General features: G+C 43.5%; 1 protein-coding gene across 4 annotated transcripts in view; it reads left to right on the top strand.

The window, feature by feature from the left end:
• LOC144689027 (ras-related protein Rab-3A) overlaps positions 1-22,558 on the top strand; it is a 36,041-nt gene extending 13,483 nt beyond the window's left edge. For all 4 annotated transcript variants that reach the window (XM_078556137.1, XM_078556138.1, XM_078556139.1 and 1 more), the window contains 4 exons: positions 136-363; positions 1,611-1,729; positions 8,326-8,450; positions 16,047-22,558. In XM_078556137.1, the coding sequence (XP_078412263.1) occupies positions 136-363; positions 1,611-1,729; positions 8,326-8,450; positions 16,047-16,237 (663 nt within the window). In that variant the 3' untranslated portion in view covers positions 16,238-22,558. The remainder of the gene's footprint in view (positions 1-135; positions 364-1,610; positions 1,730-8,325; positions 8,451-16,046) is intronic.

Raw genomic sequence — 22,558 nt, 5'->3', positions numbered from 1 at the left:
CCTCTGGATGCTTCAATTCATTGTGCGTGCAGTGTTTTGGGATGATTGCAAAAGATATGAGAAGGTGCAGGATAAATTTAGGTTGTTTTGTTAGCTTTACACTGTGATTAAGGAGAATAATTTTACTTTGAGTAGATGGCTTCAGCTACAGATCCACGCTTTGGACAGAAAGAATCATCAGATCAGAACTTTGACTACATGTTCAAGATCCTGATTATTGGGAATAGCAGTGTTGGCAAAACCTCCTTCCTGTTTCGATATGCCGATGACTCCTTCACTCCAGCATTTGTCAGCACTGTTGGAATTGACTTCAAAGTGAAGACCATTTACAGGAATGAAAAGAGGATTAAGCTGCAGATCTGGGTAAGTGATGATACCCACCTTTAAGTTTCCATTGTTAAATTAGTTGACACAGCTCACAGCAATGTGATGGCTGATGTATCTGCTTTAATTCAGGACGGACTCATCTCAGTACACCCTGTCCCTAAATTGCTCCTCAGAGAGTCCACAGGACGATAGGAGATGAAGTTGAGAAGAGTTGTTGGGGCAGTGTAGCCTAGTCACATCAAGCCATGCCCTACCTGTCTTGAGGAATAGAGAATGCTGACACTGCGTGATCAGAAATTGGCAAAATATTTTACCCCCAAATGCTGGCTGATGATACCTGGACAAGAAGGCAGTTACCGACCAGTTCCATGGCTGATGTGCGTCTCACGGTAGGAGATGTTCAAGCAGTCCGATATGTGCTTTGTCCATATGGGTCAGGCAGATGGGAGAGGAGAGGGGAGGCAAAGGAGCTGGATGGCTCAGGTGTGTTTAAGAAACGTACAAAATCATCAAATCCCCCTCAGCCTCCATCTCCATAACATCCTCCAACCCTACAATCCACTGAGAACTCTGCAGTACTCCAATTCCAGGATTTGACATCCCCTTAACCCTTCATTCTAACATTGGTTGTTGTGCCTTAGCCCTGGGATCCCCAACTAAACATTTCCACCTCTCTGTCCCTTTAAGATGCTCCTTAAAACTTTGGGTCACCTGTGCTAATACCTCCAACTTTGGCTTGGTGTGATTTCTTTTTGCTTGATAACAGCCTGTGAAGTGCCTTGGGATGTTTAACTACTTAAAGGTGTCACAGAAATAGAAGTTGCTGTTGATGCTCAAAGAGCAAGTAACTTTTCCCAAAATATGGAGATTTTTTTTTATTCATTCACGGGATATGGGATTTGCTGGCTGAGCCAGCATTTATTGCCCATCCCTAGTTGCCCTTGAGAAAGTGGTGGTGAGCTGCCTTCTTGAACCACTGCAGTCCGTGTAGTGTAGGTACACCCATAGTGCTGTTAGGACGGGAGTTCCAGGATTTTGGCCCAGCGACAGTGAAGGAATGGCGATACATTTCCAAGTCAGGGTGGTGAGTAACTTGGAGGGGAACCTCCAGGTGGTAGTGTTCCCCATCTATCTTCTGCCCTTGTCCTTCTAGGTGTTAGTGGTCGTGGGTTTGGAAGGTGCTGTATAAGGAGCCTTGATGAAGTCCTGGTGACTAACTCAGTTTAATCCCTTTCATTCTCTTGGAGGGTTTAATGAATATTCTTCCTCTCTCCTTATTGCAGGACACAGCTGGTCAGGAGCGATATAGAACCATCACCACAGCTTACTATCGTGGTGCTATGGGCTTTATCCTGATGTATGACATTACAAATGAAGAATCCTTCAACGCTGTCCAGGACTGGTAGGTAACCTGCAGCTGCCTGGTTGGAAAATGTTGTAAATCATAGTATCTTACAGCAGAGTGAGACCATTCAGCCTATTGTGCCTGTATCAAGCCTTTGAAAGAACTAATTAATCCCAGTCTCTTCATCCTTCCCCATAGCTCTGTAATTTTCTTCCCTTCAAGTATTTGTCCAACTACCTTTTAAAATGTTTAAAAATTCTTTCATGGGATGTGGGCATTGTTGGTGAGGCCCATTTGTTGCCCATCCCAAATTTCCCTTGAATTGGGTTGGCTTGCTGGCCCAATTCATGAGGGCAGTTAAGAGTCAACCACATTGCTGTGGGTCTGCAGCCCCTTATAGGGGCAGATGAGCTAAGGATGGCAGAATTCCTTGGCGAAGGAATTTTCATGGGTGAACCTGATGGATTTTTACGACAATCAATGATAGTTTCTTGGCATCATTACTGGGACCAGCTTTCTTCTTTAAATTAATTTTATCTATTTACTAATCGAAATTCCACCAGCTGCTATGGTGGGCTTTGAACCCATGGTACCAGGTTATTTGTCCAGAGACATTGCCACTACACCACCATCTCCCCACTATTATTGAATCTGCTTCCACCGCCCTTTCACAACATCTCGCTACATTAAAAAAAAGTTTCCTCATGCCCCCTCTAATTCCTTACTAATTGGCCAGGATCTTTAGGTCGGTGAGCAGGGGGCGGGACCCGCTCGCTGATGCGGGATGATGTCGGGGGGATCTCCCTGCGTCATTTCAATTCCCAGGTTGGTGGGGGCACAGCCAAATCAGCTGTGTCAACGGCCTATTGAGGCCATTTAAAAAGTAATTGAAATAATTAATGGACCTGCCCGTCCAACCTTAAGGTTGGCGGGCAGGCCGGGAGCCCTGGCGGGCTTAAGAAAAAGCATGAAACCTCATCCATGGGCGGGATGAGGTTTCATGAGGAATTTTTAAAAAATTTAATAAAGGTTTGATTAAAAGTGATGGACATGTCCCAACTCGTGACAGTGTCACACGAGGGGACATGTCAGAGAAATTTTATTTTTGCACCTGCACTATTTTTAAATTCAGCGCCGATCTCCCTGAGGCAGCGCTTAGCCTGAGGGATTCCCCCACTCGCCCGCACAGGGAGCATAGCGCCTCCTGGTGGATGCCACGTTGGGTGGGCCTTAATTGGCCCGCACACGTAAAATGGCGGCGCACCCCTGATTGCAGGCGCCGATCGGAGGCATGCCCGCTCCTGAACATCCCCCTCAATGGGGGGAAAATTCTTCCCATTATCTTAAATTTGTGACCCTCTAATATTCAAATCTCCTGCCATTGGAAACAGTTGCTCCTTATTTACGCTATCAAAATTCTTCCTGATTTTGAACACCTCCATTAAACTTCCTTATGGATGAATATGGGCAAAGGATTGGGAATCGCCCCTGAATACAGAATAATGGGAAGGGGTGTGACCTCCCTCTGGAGGCACAGTATTTCCAGATATGAGGAATTTCAAGTGTGGGGAAAAGTTAAGGAAGGTGGACTTGCTTGCTTTGGACAAGAGGAGACTTCGGGGTGGGGGAATGGGTTGGGGGGGCTGCTGACTGAATTATTTGAAGCTGAACAAAGGGAAGTGCAGATTATCCTAATAAATTCCTTCCCATGAGGAAAGGTTCAAATACTACAGAGCAGGAGTTTAAGAAGGAGTAATGGTAAGGAGGGGAACCTCCAAGAGGAATTTTCCACAAAAACTTGATAGAGCCACACCAGGGAAGGATATTGAAATGAATATAGTGACTGTCGAAATGAGGTCAAGAAACGATCAGATAAAAGCAAAATACTGCGGATGCTGGAAATCTGAAATAAAAACAGAAAATGCTGGAAAAACTCAGCAGGTCTGACAGCATCTGTGGAGAGAGAAACAGAGTTTCGAGTCCGTATGACTTCTCTTCAGAGCTAAAGAGAAGTAGAAATGCGATTAAATGTATACCGTTTAAGGGGGACGGAGCAGGTGAAGCTGGATAGAAGGCCAGTGATAAGTGGGGGCTGAGGAGAGACTGACAATGATGTCATGGACAGAAGACAAAGAGAGTGTTAATGGCAGTGGTAAGAGCTAAAGATGGTGCTGATAGAGGCATAAAGGTAAGAAAGCAGAAAGAAAGGCAAGAAACAATCAGATTTATTTCAGGGAGAGAGAGCAGATGGAAGGATATCGGGAAAAGGTGGGGTTGTGAGATATGGTGGGTAGGTGAGAGGTGCTCTCTGATTGGATTTCTTGAGCCTAATGAAACCAAAGAATTCCTGTGTTCCTCTGCATCTGGAGCACTCTGGGTAGAAGATAACTTCTCATTGTTTTTTAGCATCCAGAACAGGCTCTCATGGATATGTTAAAGGCAAACTAACAGGAGAATGTGTTAGTGATCAGAAACCCGGTGTCGGGCAGTAAATAGAAAATGGATTTTGCTTAAAATGGAAACTTATTCTACTGAATTGTCTCAAGCCCAAATGATGTGAAGAGGGAGACATGTACAAATCTCTCAGTCACTTATTGTTCTCTGGAAGAAACCACTTAGTTTAGAGCTCTCTTTCAAATTACCCTGTGAGTTGAGGTCTTGCACTTTGGGCTATATCTGCACCAAAATGTCATTGGACCACGTTTCATCCCCTAAATTAAGGGCTTCTATGCACAAAATGTCTGCTCCTAGGAGGCTGTTTCCATGGTAACACAGCATAAGTGAGAGACACCAGTAAAAGAAAGAACTTGTATTTATATAACACCTTTCACAGCCTCGGGGTGTCCCAAAGCACTTTACAGCCAATGAGGTATGTCTGAAGTGTGATCACTGTTGTATTGTGAATGTAGTAACCAGTTTGTCCACAGCAAGCTCCCACAATCAATTAAATGAGCAGACAATCTGTCAGAGGTGTCATCCTTCAAGTGAGACACTAGATGTCGGCCCTGTCTGCTCTCTCACCAAAATGTCATTGGACCTCATTTCTTCCCCTAAATTAAGGGCTTCAGTGCACAAAATGTCTGCTCAGAGAAGGCTGGGTGTAAAAGATCCCACTGGCACTACTGTGAGCATGTGAATTCTACCCCGTGTTCTGGCCAATATTTATCCCTCAACCAACATCACTCAAACAATCTGGCCATTATCACATTTCTGTGTGTGGGAGCTTGCTGTGCATAAATTGACTGCCCCGTTTCCTACATTACAACAGCGGCAATAGCACTGAAGATTTGTGCACCAGGACTTGCCGCGCCACTAGCCAAGCTATTCCAGTACAGCTACAACACTGGCATCTATCCGGCTATGTAGAAAATTGCCCAGGTATGTCCTGTACACAAAAAGCAGGACAAATCCAACCTGGCCAATTACCACCCCATCAGTCTACTCTCGATCATCAGTAAAGTAATGGAAGGGGTCATCAACAGTGCTATCAAGTGGCACTTGCTTAACATAACCTGCTCACTGATGCCCGGTTTTTGTTCCTCCAGGGCCACTCAGCTCCTGACCTCATTGCAGCCTTGGTTCAAACATGGACAAAAGAGCTGAACTCCCGAGATGAGGTAACAGTGATTGCCCTTGATATCAAAGCTGCATTTGGGCAAGTGTGGCATCAAGGAACCCTAGCAAAACTGGCGTCAGTTGGAATCAGGGGGAAAACTCCACTGGTTGGAGTCATACCTAGCACAAAGGAAGATGGTTGTGGTTGTTGGAGGTCAGTCATCTCAGCTCCAGGAGATCACTGCAGGAGTTCCTCAGGGTAGTGTCCAGGGCCCAACCATCTTCAACTGCTTCATCAATGATCTTCCTTCCATCATAAGGTCAGAAGTGGGGATGTTTGCTGATGATTGCACAATGTTCAGCACCATTTGCAACTCCTCAGATACTGAAGCAGTCCATGTCCAAATACAGCAAGACCCGGACAATATCCAGGCTTGGGCTGACAAGTGGCAAGTAACATTCACGCCAATGGGAGGAAAGATCTTGTAACAGTCTCTATCATGAGGGACAAAGTATTTGAGGAACTAATGGGACTGAAGGCAGACAAGTCCCCAGGACCTGATGGCCTGCATCCAAGGGTTTTAAAGGAAATGGCTGCAGACAAAGTGGAGGCATTGGTCGAAATATTCCAGAACTCACTGGATTCCAGGAGGGTCCCAGAGGATTGGAAAACTGCTAATGTGACACCTATGTTCAAGAAGGGAGGGAGACAAAAAGCAGGAAACTATAGGCCAATCGGCCTAACATCTGTCGTTGGAAAATGCTAGAGTCCATTATTAAGGAAGAAATAGCAGGACATTTAGAAAAGCTCAACGCAATCAAACAGAGGCAACATGGTTTTGTGAAAGGGAAATCATGTTTGACAAATTTGCTAGAGTTCTTTGAGCAGAGTTGATAAAGGGGAACTGGTAGATGTAGTGCATTTGGATTTCCAGAAGGTATTCGATAAGATGCCACATAAAAGGTTATTGCAAAAGATAAGAGCTCATGGAGTTGGGGGTAATGTCTTAGCATGGATTGAGGATTGATTAACACACAGAAGACAGAGTGGGGATGAATGGGTCTTTTTCAAGTTGGAAAGGCGTAACTAGTGGAGTGCCACAAGCATCAGTCCTAGGGCCTCAATTATTGACTATCTATATTAATGACTTGGAGGAGGGGGCAGAGTGTTATGTATCCAAATTTGCTGACAATACAAAAGTAGGTGGGAGGGCATGTTGTGATGAAGACATGGGAAAAAACTTGGCAGATGGAGTTTAATGTAGGAAAGTGTGAGGTCATGCACTTTGGTAGGAAAAATCAAAAGACAGACTATTATTTAAATGGAGACAGACTCCAAAAAAGTGTAGCACAGAGGGATCTGGGTGTTCTTGTGCATGAAACACAAAAGGTTAGCATGCAGATGTAGCTAGTAATTAAGAAGGCAAATGGAATTTTGGCCTGAATTGCTAGGGGATTGGAGTTTAAAAATAGGGAAGTCTTGTTACAACTGTACAGGGTGTTGGTGAGGCCGCACCTGGAGTACTATGTACAGTTTTGGCCCCCATATTTAAGAAAAGATATACTGGCATTGGAGGCAGTTCAAAAGAGATTCACTAGGTTGATTCCTGGGATGAAGGGGTTGACTTATCCAGAACGGCTAAACAGGTTAGGCCTTTATTCATTAGCGTTTAGAAGAATGAGGCGAGATCTTATTGAAACATACAAAATTCTGAGGGGGCTTGTCTGGGTAGATGTTGAGAAGATGTTTCCACAATGGGGGAATCTCAATCTAGGGGACATAGTTACAGAATAAGGGGACACTCATTTAAAACTGAGATGTGTAGGAATTTCTTCTCTCAGAGGGCAGTAAATGTCTGTAATTCTCTACCTCAGAGAGTTGTGGAGGCTAGATCACTGACAGTATTTAAAGAGGAGGTAGATACATTTTTAAAATATCAGGGAATTGAGGGCTTTGAGAAGCTGGCACGAAAGAGGAGTTGAGGCCTGGGGCAAATAAGCCATGATCTTATTGAATGGTGGGGCAGGCTTGAGGGGCCGAATGGCATAGTCCTGCTCCTATTTCTTATGTTCACACAAGTGTCAGGCAATGGCCATCTCCAACAAGAGAGAATCCAACAATCGTCCCTTGATGTTCAATGGTATTACCTTCACTGAATCCCCCACTATCAACATCCTGGGGATTACCATTGATCAGAAACTGAACTGGACTAGCCATATAAATACTGTGGCCACAAGATCAGGTCAGAGGCTGGGAATCCTGTGACGAGCAACTCACCTCTGGACTTCCCAAAGCCTGTCCACCATCTACAAGGCACAAGTCAAGAGTGTGATGGAATACTCTCCACTTGCCTGGATGAGTGCAGCTCCCACAACACTCAAGAAGCTTGAAACCGACCAGGACAAAGCAGCCTGCTTGATTGGCACCTCATCCACAAACATTCACTCCCTCCACCACTGAGCACAGTAGCAGCAATGTGTACCATCTGCAAGATGCACTGCAGAAGCTCACCAAGGCTCCGTTGACAGCACCTTCCAAACCCACAACCACTACCATCTAGAAGGACGAGGGCAGCAGACACATGGGAACACCACCATCTGGTAGTTCCCCTCCAAGCCACTCACCACCCTGACTTGGAAATATATCGCTGTTCCTTCACCGTCGCTACGTCATAATCCTGGAACCTCCTCCCTAATAGCACTGTGGGTGTACCTACACCACAGGGACTGCAGCAGTTCAAGAAGGCAGCTCATAACCACCTTCTCAAGGGCAATTAGGGACGGGCAATAAATGCTGGCCCTGCCAGTGAAGCTCACATCTCGTGAATGAGTTTTTAAAAAGTATTTCAATGGCTGTAAGCACTTTGGGATGTCCTGAGGTTGTAAATAATTCTATAGAAAATTTATTTTTAAAGGAAAGATTAAAAAGAATCCCCCTGATAACCATCCAATGGCTGATCACCTTCCCACCCCTGATGATGAAATTGTTAGCCCATTGTATTCGCTCTGTTTGTGTAATGAAGGGACCTTCCCTAAGAATTTCTATGCTCTTTTCATTCCTCAAAGATGTTACTTACATTGATATCTGTCCTTCACAGGTCAACCCAAATAAAGACCTACTCGTGGGACAATGCACAGGTCTTACTGGTTGGAAACAAGTGCGACATGGAAGATGAACGGGTGGTGTTGGCGGAGGGAGGGAAGCAGCTGGCTGATCACCTAGGTAAGATAACCAATATTGTAACTGTATAAGGTTCCAGTCAGACTCCAGCACCAACAACAACACCAACAACTTGTATTAAGATTGAACCTTTAAATGGAAAACTGCCCCAAAGGGCTTCACAGGAGCAATTTCAAATAAAATCTGACGCAAAGCCACATCAGGCTTTATGAGGGCTGATGGTTAAAAGCTTGGTCAAGGAGGTTGGTTTTAAGGAGTGTCATAAAGGAGGAGAGAGAGAGGCAGAGAGGTTTAGGGAAGGAATACATTGGAAGACATAGAATCCATTTGGGTGGAGGTAAGAAATAACAGGGGGAAAAAGACACTGGTCTATGGGCCCCCTAACAGTAGGACAGAGAATATATCAGGAGATAATGAGGGTAAGTAAAAAAGGCAGTACATTAATCATGGGTGACTTTAGTCTTCATGTAGATTGGGAAAATCAAATTGGCAGAGGCAGCCACAAGCAAGAATTCATACATTGTATTTGGGATAGTTTCCTAGAACAATATGTTGCAGATCCAACCAGGGATCAGGCTGTTTTGGATCTGGTAATGTGTAATGAGGCAGGTTTAATAAATGATCTCAGAGTAAAAGATCCCCTAGGAAACAGTGACCATAACATGGTAGAATTTAGCATTCAGCTTGAGTGAGAAACTTGGGTCGGAAGCAACTGTGCTAAACTTAAATAAGGGTAATTACAAACGAATAAGGGCAGAGTTGGCTGGAGTGGACTGGGAAAGCAGTTTAGCAGAAAAGACAGTTGATGAACAATGGCAGACGTTTAAGAAAATAGTTCATAACTCACAGCAAAGATATATCCCAGTGCGGGAGAAAGATTCTAGAAAGTGGATAAACCAACCATGATTAACGAAGGAAGTTAAGGATAGTATCAAATTGAAAGAAAAAACATACCATGTGGCAAAAATTAGTGGTAAGCCAGAGGATTGGGAAAGTTTTAAAAACTACCAAAAGATGACCAAAAAAAAAGGGCACAAATAAACTTTGAGGGTAAACTAGCAAGTGATATAAAAACAGACAGTAAGAGCTTCTTTAAATATACAAAAAGGAAGAGAGGGGCCTTAGAGAATGAGGCTGGGGAAATAATAATGATGAACCAGGAAATGGCAGAGGAGTTGAATAAATACTTTGCATTAGTCTCCGCAGTAGCAGACACTAATAGCATTCCAAAGATACTAAATAATCAAGGGGCAAAAAGGGGAGGAGAAAATAAATACAATAACTATCATTAGAGAAAAAGTACTAAGGAAACTAATGGGGCTAAATGCTAATAAGTCCCCTGGACCTGATGGGTTGCATTCTAGGATATTAAAGCAAGTAGCTACAAAGATAGTGGATGCACTGGTAGTAATCTTCCAAGAATCCTTAGATTCTGGAATAGTCCCAGAGGATTGAAAAACTGCCAACATAACACCCTTATTCAAAAAGGGAGAGAGACAAAAATCAAAAAGGTAACTAGGGGCCAGTTAACTTATCTGTCATTAGGAAAATGAGTCTATTATAAAGGATGCAATAGCAGAGCATTTAAAAATACATAATGTAATCAAGTAGAGTCAGCCTGGCTTCATGAAGGGGAAATCATGCCTGACAAATTTATTAGAATTCTTTGAGGAGGTAACAAGCAGGATAGATAAAGGGGAACCAGTAGATGTAATATATTTGGATTTGTAAAATGCGTCCGATAAGGTACTGCACATAAGGGTACTTAATAAGACAAGAGCCCGTGGTGGTGGGGGTAGTATATTAGCATGGATAGAGGATTGGCTAACTAATAGAAAATAGAGAGTTGGGATAAGGGGGGCAGTTTCAGAATGGCAACCTGTAACTAGTGGAGTGCCACAGGGATCAGTGCTGGGGCCACAATTATTAACAATATATATTAATGACTTGGATAAGGGAAGTGAATGTACTATAACCAAGTTTCGCAGATGACACAGAATACGTTGGAAGGCAAGTGGTGAGGATGACACAAAGAATCTACAGACGGATATAGACAGGTTAAGTGAGTGGGCAAAAACTTGGCAGATGGAATAGGGATTCGAAAATGAAGATGAAAATTTTAAATCAAGATTTTGCTAGGCCAGGAGCCAATGTAGGTCAGTGTGAACAGGGGGTGCGAGGGTGTGATGGGTGAGTGGGACTTGGTCGAAGTCAGGTTAAGGGCATTGGAGGAACCTAGAAAAATAAAAGTTTTGGTTGAGCTCAACTTTCCATACAATGAAGGCACCTAATAATTGAAGAATGCTATTCCCTTTGCAGAGAGGACAGAGCAGACTGGTGTTGGGAGCAACAAAGATTATTCCAGATTTCAGAAACTTTACTATGTGGACTATGGGTCGACGAGGCCTATATTCACTGTAGTTTAGAAGAGTGAGAGGAGATCTCATTGAAACGTATACAGTTCTGACAGGGATGGACAGACTGGATGCAGGGATGATGTTTCCTCTGGCTGGGGGATCTAGAACAAGGGGTCACAGTCTCAGGATATGGGGTAGGCCATTTAGGGCTGAAATGTGGAGAAACTTCTTCACTCAGAGGGTGGTGAACCTGTGGAATTCTCTACCACAGAAGACTGTGGAGGCCAAGTCATTGAACATACTCAAGAAGGAATAGATAGATTCCTAGACACTAAAGGTGTCAAGGGGTACAGGGAGAGAGCGGGAAAATGACGTTGAGATAGTGGATCGGCCATGATCATATTGAATGGCAGAGCAGGCTCAAAGGGCCGAATGACCTAGTCTTGCTCCTATTTTCTATGTTTCTATGACATTTGGGAGTGAGATAGCCCAATGGAGTTTCAGATTGTGGGAATTGACAATATTTTATCCAAACAAATTGCCCCTGTGTTGAAGGCTTCAAATCCTTTAGAGCACAGGTAAAATATGTCAAGATGTTCAGAGAAAGAAGAGAATTTGAGAAAAGGGAATGTTTTCACCTTAGATCCATTTACAAACAAAGTGTAAGTGGGATTGAGAGACAATTAAATGCACTTTCAAAGATAATGGAAATCCTAAACACTCCCTCTAAGAAGTGATAGATTCTGGTGGGCAATTGGAGCTATCAAGATTGAGATTAGCTTAAAGGGTTAAAATGTGATGACAGATTGCATAAACCTGACTTGTGTTCCCTCAAGTTTAGAAGATTGAGAGGTGATCTAATTGAGGTGTTTAAAATGATGAAGGGATTTGACTGGGTAGATAGAGAGAAACTATCTCCTCTGGAGGGTGAGCCCAGAACAAGAAGGCAGGACGGTAAAATTACAGGAGTAAAACCGGGATGTATTTTTTCCCCACACAAAAGATAATGGAAACCTAGAACTCAGATCTGTGGATACTGAGTGTTAATTGGAGCATCCAAAACTGAGAGCAATAAATACTTGTAGCGTAAATGAAATGAGGGTATGCAGCAAAAGTAGGTTAACTGAACTGAGGTGCATGTCAGCCATGGACAAATTAATGACAGAACACATCTGAGAGGCTGAATGGTCTCCTAATGTACTTGGGCAGAAGGTATTTGAGGGGGAATGGGGCTTACCTCAAAATATAAATGAATTCGAGCCTAATGGGCTTCTGCTGTTGAAAATCTGATTGTTAATCTGAGGGTGGAGCAAGCTGATGGTGGGAGGAGAAGAGTTGCTCGAACAAGAATGTCTTAAATGGCAGCTTCTACTTATCTAGCCGCCTTTATCAATGCCATTTGGGTTGCAGTTGATTGACCAAGTGGTGGAATGACATGCCCATGGAGCATCTGGAATGTTCCATGGACACCCATGGTCCTCCCGCAGCTCACTCAAGTGTTCATTCTTCAAACATTAGGCTATCCAACTGGCATCACACGACTGTCAAACTCTGTCACTGTTCACTGGAAGATGATGATAAGCAGGAACACAGACTGCAGCCTCCTCTCTCCAAGCTTGAATCTTTGATACTAGTCATTTTGTCATGGTTCCCTTGAGTCGGAAGGTTGTGGGTTCAAGCCCCACTCCATAGGCTTGAGTACAAAATCCAAATTGACACTCCCACTGCAGTGTGAAGAGAGTACTACAGTGCCAGTGGTGCTATTTTCAGGTTGGGGTGTTGAACCGCACACCTGTTTGCTTTCTCAGGTGAATTTTAATGATCCCAAGGCCACTATTTGGCAGAAAAGCCAAGAAAAGAGGTGTCTTCGCCCAAAAACTAACCCTGAACCAACATCAGTAAAAAAAAATTATCTAGTCATTATCACATGGCTGATTGTGGGATCCTGCTGTGTGTAAATTGGCTGGCACACTTCCTACATTACAACAGTGCCAAAAGTACTTAATCTACTGTAAAGCGGTTTGGGACATCGCGAGGTTATGAAAGGCACTATATAAATGCACCTCTCATCTTTCCAACTGTCTTTCCTCTATGTAACTCCTCTGTTCAAGGAAGGAGGGAGACAGAAAGCAGGAAACCACAGGCTAGTTAGCCTAATATCTGTCATAGGGAAAATGCTGGAATCTATTTTTTAAAAATTCTTTCACCGGTTATGGATGTCGCTGGCTAGGCCAACATTTATTGTCCATCCCTAGTTGCCCTTGAGAAGGTGATGGTGAGCTGCCTTCTTGAACCGTTGCAGTCCATGTGGTGTAGGTACACCCACAGTGCTGTTAGGGAGGGAGTTCCAGGATTTTAACCCAGCGCCAGTGAAGGAATGGCGATATATTTCCAAGATAGGATAGTGAGTGGCTTGGAGGGGAACTTCCAGGTGGTGGTGTTCCCATGTGTTTGCTGCCCTTGTCCTTCGAGATGGTAGAGGTCGTGGATTTGGAAGGTGCTGTCGAAGACGCCTTAGTGAGTTGCTGCATCCTGTAGATGGTACACACTGCTGCTACTGTATGTCGCTGGTTGAGGGAGTGAATGTTTGTGGATGGGGTGCCAATCAAGCTGGCTGCTTTGTCCTGGATGGAGTCAAGCTTCTTGAGTGTTGTTGGAGCTGCACTCATCCAGGCAAGTGGGGAGTATTCCATCACACTCCTGATATGTGCCTTGTAGATGATGGACAGGCTTGTGGGAGCGAGGAGGTGAGTTACTCGCTGCCGAATTCCCAGCCTCTGACCTGCCCTTGTAGCCACAGTATTTATATGGCTAGTCCAGTTCAGTTTCTGGCCAATGGTAACCCCCAGGAGGTTGATGGGGACTGGATTCAGTGATGGTAATGCCATTGAATGTCAAGGGGAAATGGTGAGATTTTTTCTTTTTGGAGATGGTCATTGCCTGGCACTTGTGTGGCACTAATTTTACTTGCCACTTATCAGCCCAAGCCTGAATGTTGTCCAGGTCTTTCTACAGTTGGACATGGACTGCTTCAGTATCTGAGGAGTTGCAAATGGTGCTGAACATTGTGCAATCATCAGCGAACATCCCCACTTCAGACCTTATGATGGAGGGAAGCAGCTGAAGGTGGTTGGGCCTAGGACACTACCCCAGGGAACTCCTACAGCGGTGCCCCCCAGACTGAGATGATTGACCTCCAACAGCCACAACTCCCTCCCTTTGTCTTTTGTCCATGATATCTTTGTCAGTCTCTCCTTAGCTGTCACCTATCTATAACCTTTTATTTTGTCCCAGCTGCTCCATCCCCCTCACTATCAGTATCAAATCAATCAAATTTCTACTTCGCTATAGCTCTGAATAAGAATAACACAGACTCGAAACGTTAACTCTGTTTCTCTCTCCACAGATACTGCCAGACTTACTGAGTTTTTCCAGCATTTTCTGTTTTTATACCACAATCACCTTCCTTTGTGCTAGGTATGACTCCAACCAGTGGAGAGTTTTCCCTGATTTCCATTGATGCCAGTTTTGCTGGGGCTTCTTGATGCTACACTCGGTCAAATGCTGCCTTGATGTCAAGGGCAGTCACTCTCACCTCACCTTTGGGGTTCAGCTTTTTGTCCATATTTGGAGCTGTAATGAGGTCAGGAGCTGAGTGACCCTGGTAGAGCTCAAACTCAGTGTCAGTGAGCACATTATTAGTGAGTAAGTGCCACTTGATAACACTGTCTACGACACTTTCCATCACTTCGATGATCGAGAGTACACTTACCATTGGCCAGTTTGGATTTGTCCTGCTTTGGCTAGGGGCACGGCTAGTCCTGGAGCAGTCGTTTCCAGTACTTTTGCCAGAATGTTGTCAGGGCCCATAGCCTTTGCAGTATCCATGGAGGTTATAGCAGGGCACATAGAAAATCTTGTTGCAATCATGATTTTGTGAAAGGGAAATCATGATTGACTAATTTATTGGAATTATCTGAGGAAGTGACAAGAAACGTGGATAAAGGGGAACCTGTAGATGTACTGTACTTACATTTCCAGAAGGCATCCAACAAGGTGCCATATCAAAGGTTACTACACAAAATAAGAGCTCATGGGATAGGGGTTATCATATTAGCACGGATAGAGGACTGGTTAGCTAACGGGAAACAGAGTAGCAATAAACGCATCATTTTCGAGTTGGCAAGATGTGATGAGTGGAGTATCACAGGGATCAGTGCTGGGGCCTCAACTGTTTACAATTTATATCAATGACTTGGTTGAAGGGAGCGAATGTATGATAGCTAAATTTGCTGATGACACAAAGAAAGGTAGGAAAGTAAGTTGTGAAGAGGCTGCAAAGGGATATAGACAGGTTGTGAGTATAATTTGGGAAAATGTGAACTTGTCCATTTTGGCAGGAAGAATAGTAAAGTAGCATATTATTTAAATGGAGAGAGATTGCAGAACTGTGCGGTACAGAGGATCTAGGTGTCCTGGTACATGAATCACAAAAAGTTAGTAGGCATGTAGAGTAAGCGATTAGGAAGGCAAATGGAATGTTGTCATTTATTGCAAAGGGAAATGGAATATAAAAGAAGTGAAGGGGTGTTGATGAGACTACATCTGGAGTACTGTGTGTACAGTCCTAGTCTCCTTATTTGAAAAAGGATATCATTGCATTGGAACCAGTTCAGAGAAGATTCACTTGACTGATTCCTAGAATGAAGAGGTTACCTTACGAGGAAAGTTTGGACAGGCTGGGCCTGTATCCATTGGAGTTTAGAAGATTGAGAGGTGACCTTATTGAAGCATATAAGAACCTGAGGGGACTTGACAGGATGGATGCTGAAAGGATATTTCTCCTTGTGGGAGAGACTAGAACTTGGGGGCACAGTTTAGAAATAAGGGCTCTCCCAGTTAAGATGGAAATGAGGAGAATTTTTTTTCTTTGAGGGCCATTAGTCTGTGGAATTCTCTTCCCCAGAGAGTGCTGGAGGCAGGGTCATTGAATATTTTTAAGGCTGAGTTAGATTCTTGATTGACAAGGGAGTACAGGGTATTGAGGGCAGGCAGGAAAAGTAGAGTTGAGGCCACAATCAGATCAGCCATGGTCTTATCAAATGTTGGAGCAACCTCAAGGGGCCAAATGGCCAACTCCTGCTCCTAATTCATATGTTTGTATGTTTTCTTTTTTCCGTCACTCTCCCTCCCTCCCTTGGCTCAGATCTCTTGTTCTGCTGCTTTTGTTCACCGAGTCGAGACTGGAAATTATTACTACTTTTTATTTTTTTGGTTGCAGGGTTTGAGTTTTTTGAAGCCAGCGCCAAGGATAACATCAATGTAAAACAAACATTTGAGCGGCTGGTGGACATCATCTGCGAAAAGATGTCAGAGAGCCTAGATGCGGCAGACCCTGCAGTGACCGGCGCCAAGCAAGGTACACAGCTGAATGAGCAGCCTGCCCCTCCTCACCAGGACTGCGGCTGCTAAACACCTCCCTGGAAACAAGCCCCCAACACCTCCTTTGTTTTATTTTTCCTCATTATCTCTGTCTCTATCTCCACCCTGCCCTGTCCTCCTCCCTCTCCCTTTAAAAATGAAGGCAGCGCATGCAGGTACCCAAATGGACGAAAATGTAAAGGGCCAGAAGATACCTTATGACTAAATTTAAAACCAGAACCAACACACAGTGCAGGGTGTTGTGTGGTCGATATGCACAGTTGTATGGGACATATAAAACTCAGTCTATTGTCTCGTTACTCACTAACTCCTGACCCCGATTAAAGCAGCGATGAATTGTGGCATCTGTGACAATCATGATTTGGTTTACAAAGGGTTGGTTAGAAAGCCATCCTGCTTCTCTACTGCTCCTGGGCCTTGTCTCCCTGACACCATTCTACCTGAGGAGGGAGGTTAAGTATTTTTGCAATGTATTCTTAAGTTTTTTCTGTGAATTATTCTCATGTGTGAAAATTAATCTTGTGCCATCTCTGATACACTTAATTGTGTCTGTGTCTCTGTGCACATGTGTGTTTCTGTGTGTCTACACATATCTCAGCCTGAGTGTGTACCTCTCGCACATTATTATACTGTTTCTCTTTTTCTATCATTCTCTCTCTCTCTCTCTCTCTTTCTCTCCCTCTCTCTCTCTCTGTCAAATGTTTCCCCTTCACTGAAGTATGAGCACACACACACCACACAACCACAAAAAGATTCTGCCTTTCAGCTCATGCTGCAGACATCTGGTGAGGGTGTGGATTCTGCATTGCCTAAGTGATGAAGTGAACGCCTTGACCATTGTATAACTGATGAGAAGAGTTGCTCTGACCAATCCCTCAGCTCATGTGCGCAATGACTGTTATTTATTACATTAGCCAGCCTGAAAGCACATAGCAGTTCACCCTAACCAGCCAACGCCACACAGTGTTTCCCCTCAATCTGCAAGGGCTTCCTGTATACAGCCTAATAAGGCCATGAAAAAGCAAACAAAAACTGGCTTCATTTCTAAAAAAAATAGAAATGAAAAGCATAGTTGTTATGTTAAACCTGCATGGGACCTTGGTTAAACAACATTTGGAGTAACAATATGTATTACAAAAAGGACATAGAGGCACTGGAGAAGGTGCAAAAGAATGTACAAGAGAATCCCAAAACTAAGAGGTTATAACTGTCTGGTTGAACAGGTTGGGTCTCATTTTTTTTCTCTAGACAAATGAAGGCTGAGGAGTGATCTAATAGAGGTCTTTAAAATTATGAAGGGGTTTATTAGGGTAGACGTAGAGAAAAATGCCATTGTCGAGAGAGAGGTGAGAATGTGGAATTCGCTACTGCTGGGAGTGGTTGATGCAAGCAGTGTCTTTAAAGTAAAGTAGATAAACCCATGAGGGAGAAAAGAATAGAAGGATATGCTGATCGGATGAGCTGGAGAAGGAGGCTCATGTGGAGGATAAGCACTAGCATAGACCAGTTGGGCTGAATGGCCTGTTTCTGTGCTGTACATTCTATGTAACTGTCCAGCACTCCTGGGTATAAATCACTTCCTGAACTAACCTCCTTTACTTCCATGCACCTGGAGATAATCTCACATCCTGCTGCCTTTGTGAGATCTTGAAAATTCATCCTTGGGATGTGGTCATCGCTGATAAGGCCAGCCTTGCCCATCTGCTGGCTGCTGTGAATACAACAAAGTGGCTTTCAGTGTCCTGTCAGATCCATGCCAGTGTCATTTGAGAATTTAAATTTATTTCGGAAATAATCTGGAATTTAGAAGCTGGGATCAGTAGAAACTAGGATCAGTATACTTCTATAGAAGTGACCAGGAAGTTGTCGGATTGTCATTAAAAACCCAAGCAGCTTGCAATGTCCTCCCAATGCCCTCCAATAGGGAAGGAAACCTACTGTCCTTACCCAGTCTGGGCCTATCCGTGATTCCAGTCCCATACTCAACCTGGCCAACACTTGACAGCCCTTTGGAATGGCCAAGCAGAAATTATCTCAGCACACCAAACATCACTCCATCAGAGAGACAAGAGGACCCTTTATAGTATTTGTAAAATATACACTGTGGCACATCATCATAAACGGCCCCCTCCAATAAAACGAGGGAAAAAAATTGGCTGGTAAAGTGGCATGAGATGTTAATTATTTTCACACATACATACAAATTAGGAGCAAGAGTAGGCCTTTCAGCCCCTTGAGCCTGCTGCATCATTTGATAAGACCATATCTGATCTGATAGTGGCCGCAACTCTACTTTCCTGTCTTACCCCCTATAACCTTTGACTCCCTTGTTAATCAAGAATTTTTTACTTATTTATTAATAAATAACGAATGAATGTTAGAATGAATGAATATAGTTACAATAGGATTGCAGTTATACGGTTGGACTAGCAATCCAATCCATCTTCACCAATGTATCAATGTAGCTTAGCTCTGTGATACTGGGCTGTATATCCCTCACCATATACTGCTGTGGCTTAGGGACTTAAGACCTGGTAACATGCCTGATGATGTTAAAGATGTTGGTGCTCTGAACACAGGAAACTTGCTTTGATTTATCGGTTGTGTGTGAAGCTTTTGTTGTCAAGCAGTTGACATTCACTCTTGATGGTAGCCATCTTTGATATTTAAATCTTCAGTTCCTCCCCCCCTCTCTTTTCTCTTTACTCAGTTTTTCTCAGTTATTCAGTGAGTGGTGGAAATACTGGGAGATGTGACCCTAACGGCCACTCTTCATGCACAAAGAATGAGTATTAGGAAGACATTTACCACAGGCAGCCTCATGGCTGACTTTTACCTCACTCATAATTCAACTCCACCCCCACCTCTGTCTCAGCCCCATTCAGTTTATCGTAAAAAAAAACCAACAGATTCACACATGCCCTTTCAGGGAAGAAAACCTTCCGTCCTTACCCTGTCTGTGCCTATATGTGACTTCAGTCCCATGTCAATCCTGTTAACTCTTAACTACACTCAGCTGTATCAGTTCAAGAAAAAGGCTCACCACCACCTTCTTGCGGCAGCGGGAGGGTTGGCAATAAATGCCAGCCTTGCCAGGGATGTCCACAATCCCGAGAATGAACTTTTCAAAAATGGGGTAATAAATCACTCAACCCCATTTACCTGATAAAGTGAAATCAAACTTCATCTGTGAGGCTGAAACTCCACAAAGTCAGATCCTGAGGCAGCGGTCCACGTTTGACTTGACACTCTTCTCAAAACTTGACCGTGGCCCCAATTTTTATTTTTGGGGGGGTGGGGTGGGGCTGGGGGTGTTAATTGTGTGCAAAGGAGGCAGGAGGACGTCACATAGCATGTCACACCTTGCAAATAAAATAGGAAAAAAAGCTCTATAGATAAGATCTTCCTTATTGTACATAAATGTAAATAGCCAGAGTATCAGTCAATGTGTGCTTGTATCGTGTAGTTATGGTGTCGTAATATCCTCAGCACAACTTTGCCCCGTTTAATCAGCTTGTGACAGCTTTCTCTTTTCAAGCACTGAGTGTATCTCTGTACAATTCTTTTTCTTAAAAAAACCTTTATTGAAAAGCAATATAGAAATTTTGAAATATGGGCTTTATGTAAAGTGTGTGTGTGTGTGTATATGCGTGTGTGTGCGTGTGTGTGTAAAAATAAATCCCACCAAATCCAAACGTTCAATTTTTGTTTCTTGCTCAGAATGAATAAGACTTGTGTTCTTGCTTCTGTACCTAGCAATTTCTCACCTTTAGGAGACTTCCACAGTTTTGTCTTCATTTAAAACTCTATTTTGTTCCCCAAAACTTTTCCAGTTCAAATTCATAATTGTTGATTGCGCATGCAAAGGAAGTATGACAATCCAAGCCTGGTTACTAGGAAATGGAGGCCTGACTGGCATATTTCAGGATAGCAGGAGCTTGTTTGCTATGGGGTGTGACATAGTTGCTATGCACTAGGACATGGAGAGTAGTGTGAAGGTAGATGGGCATCTGCACGTCAATATGTCCTTTCGCCTTCAAATTTGGACTTCTGTTCACTGCAAAGAATTGTAATAGGGATTATTCCCTCTGAACACCATAAAATGTTTGTTTACTCTTGATTTTTGGCTTGGGTTTGATTGGGCAGTTTAAACTTTAAGCTTTACTCTGCATCTAATCACGTGTTGTACCTGTCCTGGGAGTGTTTAATGGGGACAGTGTAGAGGGAGCTTTACTCTGTATCTAACCCCGTGCTGTACCTGTCCTGGGAGTGTTTGATGGGGACAGTGTAGAGGGAGCTTTACTCTGTACCTAACCCTGTGCTGTACCTGTCCTGGGAGTGTTTGATGGGGACAGTGTAGAGGGAGCTTTACTCTGTATCTAACCTCGTGCTGTTTCTGTCCTGGGAGTGTTTGATGGGGACAGTGTAGAGGGAGCTTTACTCTGTATCTAACCTCGTGCTGTTTCTGCCCTGGGAGTGTTTGATGGGGACAGTGTAGAGGGAGCTTTACTTTGTATTTAACCCTGTGCTGTACCTGTCCTGGGAGTGTTCAATGGGGACAGTGTAAAGGGAGCTTTACTCTGTATTTAACCCTGCGCTATACCTGTCCTGGGAGTGTTTGATGGGGACAGTGTAGAGGGAGCTTTACTCTGTATCTAACCCCGTGCTATACCGGTCCTGGGAGTGTTTGATGGGGAGAGTGTAGAGGGAGATTTACTCTGTATCTAACCCCGTGCTGTACATGACATACACGGTCTGACCAGTTATGTTTGGAACTCATTGTCCATCACTGTAATCCAAACTGCACTCTTCCACTGAGTTCTGCTGTGGTGCCACACTAAGTCTGATCCTCATCCATTTGTACTTCTGCCTCTTGTAATTCTTCAAGATCTAGTTTGGACACATGAGAAATCTTCTAACAGTTTCCGGCTGGCTAGGCTGTTGAGGGTCCATAAGCTTGGTACCTGCTCCTGTAAATTTAATTCCATGAATTCATCACTGTTGTGCAGCCCAGTGACTCCCTATTATGGGGAAGCTCGGGGATGGATGCCCCCCCAGATTATAGTATTTGGTCTAAGGAGCAAATTGGAGCAGGTGGTGATAATATGCAATATTACTAGAGCTCTCTGTATTATTATCAGTGTCTAATCCCTTCCCACATTTGAATTCTCTACTTTATTGGGAAGATTGAGGAAGAAATATGTCAAATAGATAATGAGGGTCACATTTTACATAGAGTGTGACAGTTCTAGTGCAGCTGGGACAGTGAGCTGATCCTGGTTGAATAACAGAGCTGTGCGGATGGATCAATGTTCTGATGTGTTCTTTGATTCCCCTTGGGTAGGGGGAGCAGTTATCCAGAACTTTAACTCAGTGTGTAATGAGCAGGTGGAGTTGGTGATGGGGAGAGCGTACGTTTGGCTGTGGGAGATACAGGCTAGATGTCCTAATGTCATTCAGCATTCTAACCTAAGGGTGAAGGCAATTTGTGTAGATTTTCCCAACATAAAATCTTGAAATTAGCATCAATAATTTCAAGAATGAGTGCAGTTGCTGTTGGAGGACCTCCTATTGATGATACATTCAAAACATAGAACAAAAGGATGAGAGAGATTGACAAATGTGTTGATGGCTTTTTACAATGTTCAGGACCATGTGGCCTTTCTAGAATTTTGGGCGGGAAAGGGCAGGGATGACACATTGTAGGTGCGCATGGGTTTGGGCCTGTTGCCTTGGTAATAACAGCAGGAAATCTTCATCTCTCTCTCATTAACCCAGAAGTGCTCGGTAACCTTAACCTGGGCAGGGGAAGAAGTTTCTTTTATCTGTCAGTCAGATCCCAAAACTCATACTGAGAACAAGTGCTTTCCTGATTGGGAAACAATACAATACAAATGTAAAAGCCTAAAGTCAGATCTACCTGGTTGTAGCCGTCCCTCTCTCCCCCTCTCAATAACTAAACGGTTGATTGAGTTCGTTTCTCTTCTGCTTAGCCGAGCACAAAGCTGTCGAAGTCTGTAGATAATCTCCCTGCTTGTTCTTGTTTTGTGGAATGTGCTAGTTCTCTCAATAGGGAATTTCTGTGGTGTTGGTTGATAGCAAAGATTTCTTTCAACAAAACAAAACACTTCAAAAAAAATTATATTTAAGAAGAAAAGTGTCAAAAAACTAGGCTGTGAATGATTCTCAGTTTATGTATTAAGGAATTCTGTTGTGTAAAATATTAAAATACTCTAAAATTACCATAAATCCAAGTGTCTGTCTTGTATTCCAAGGATGTTGGTCATTGTTATGTTAAATGAGAAAACTGTTTTCAGAGAAAATATGTTTTTGACAAACTGTTTCTGTTTC

Source organism: Cetorhinus maximus, chromosome 13 (genome assembly GCF_964194155.1).
Source record: "Cetorhinus maximus chromosome 13, sCetMax3.hap1.1, whole genome shotgun sequence".
Lineage (NCBI taxonomy): Eukaryota > Metazoa > Chordata > Chondrichthyes > Lamniformes > Cetorhinidae > Cetorhinus > Cetorhinus maximus.
The sequence above is the reverse complement of the archived record's forward strand: the minus strand, read 5'-3'. Positions and strand labels throughout refer to the sequence as shown.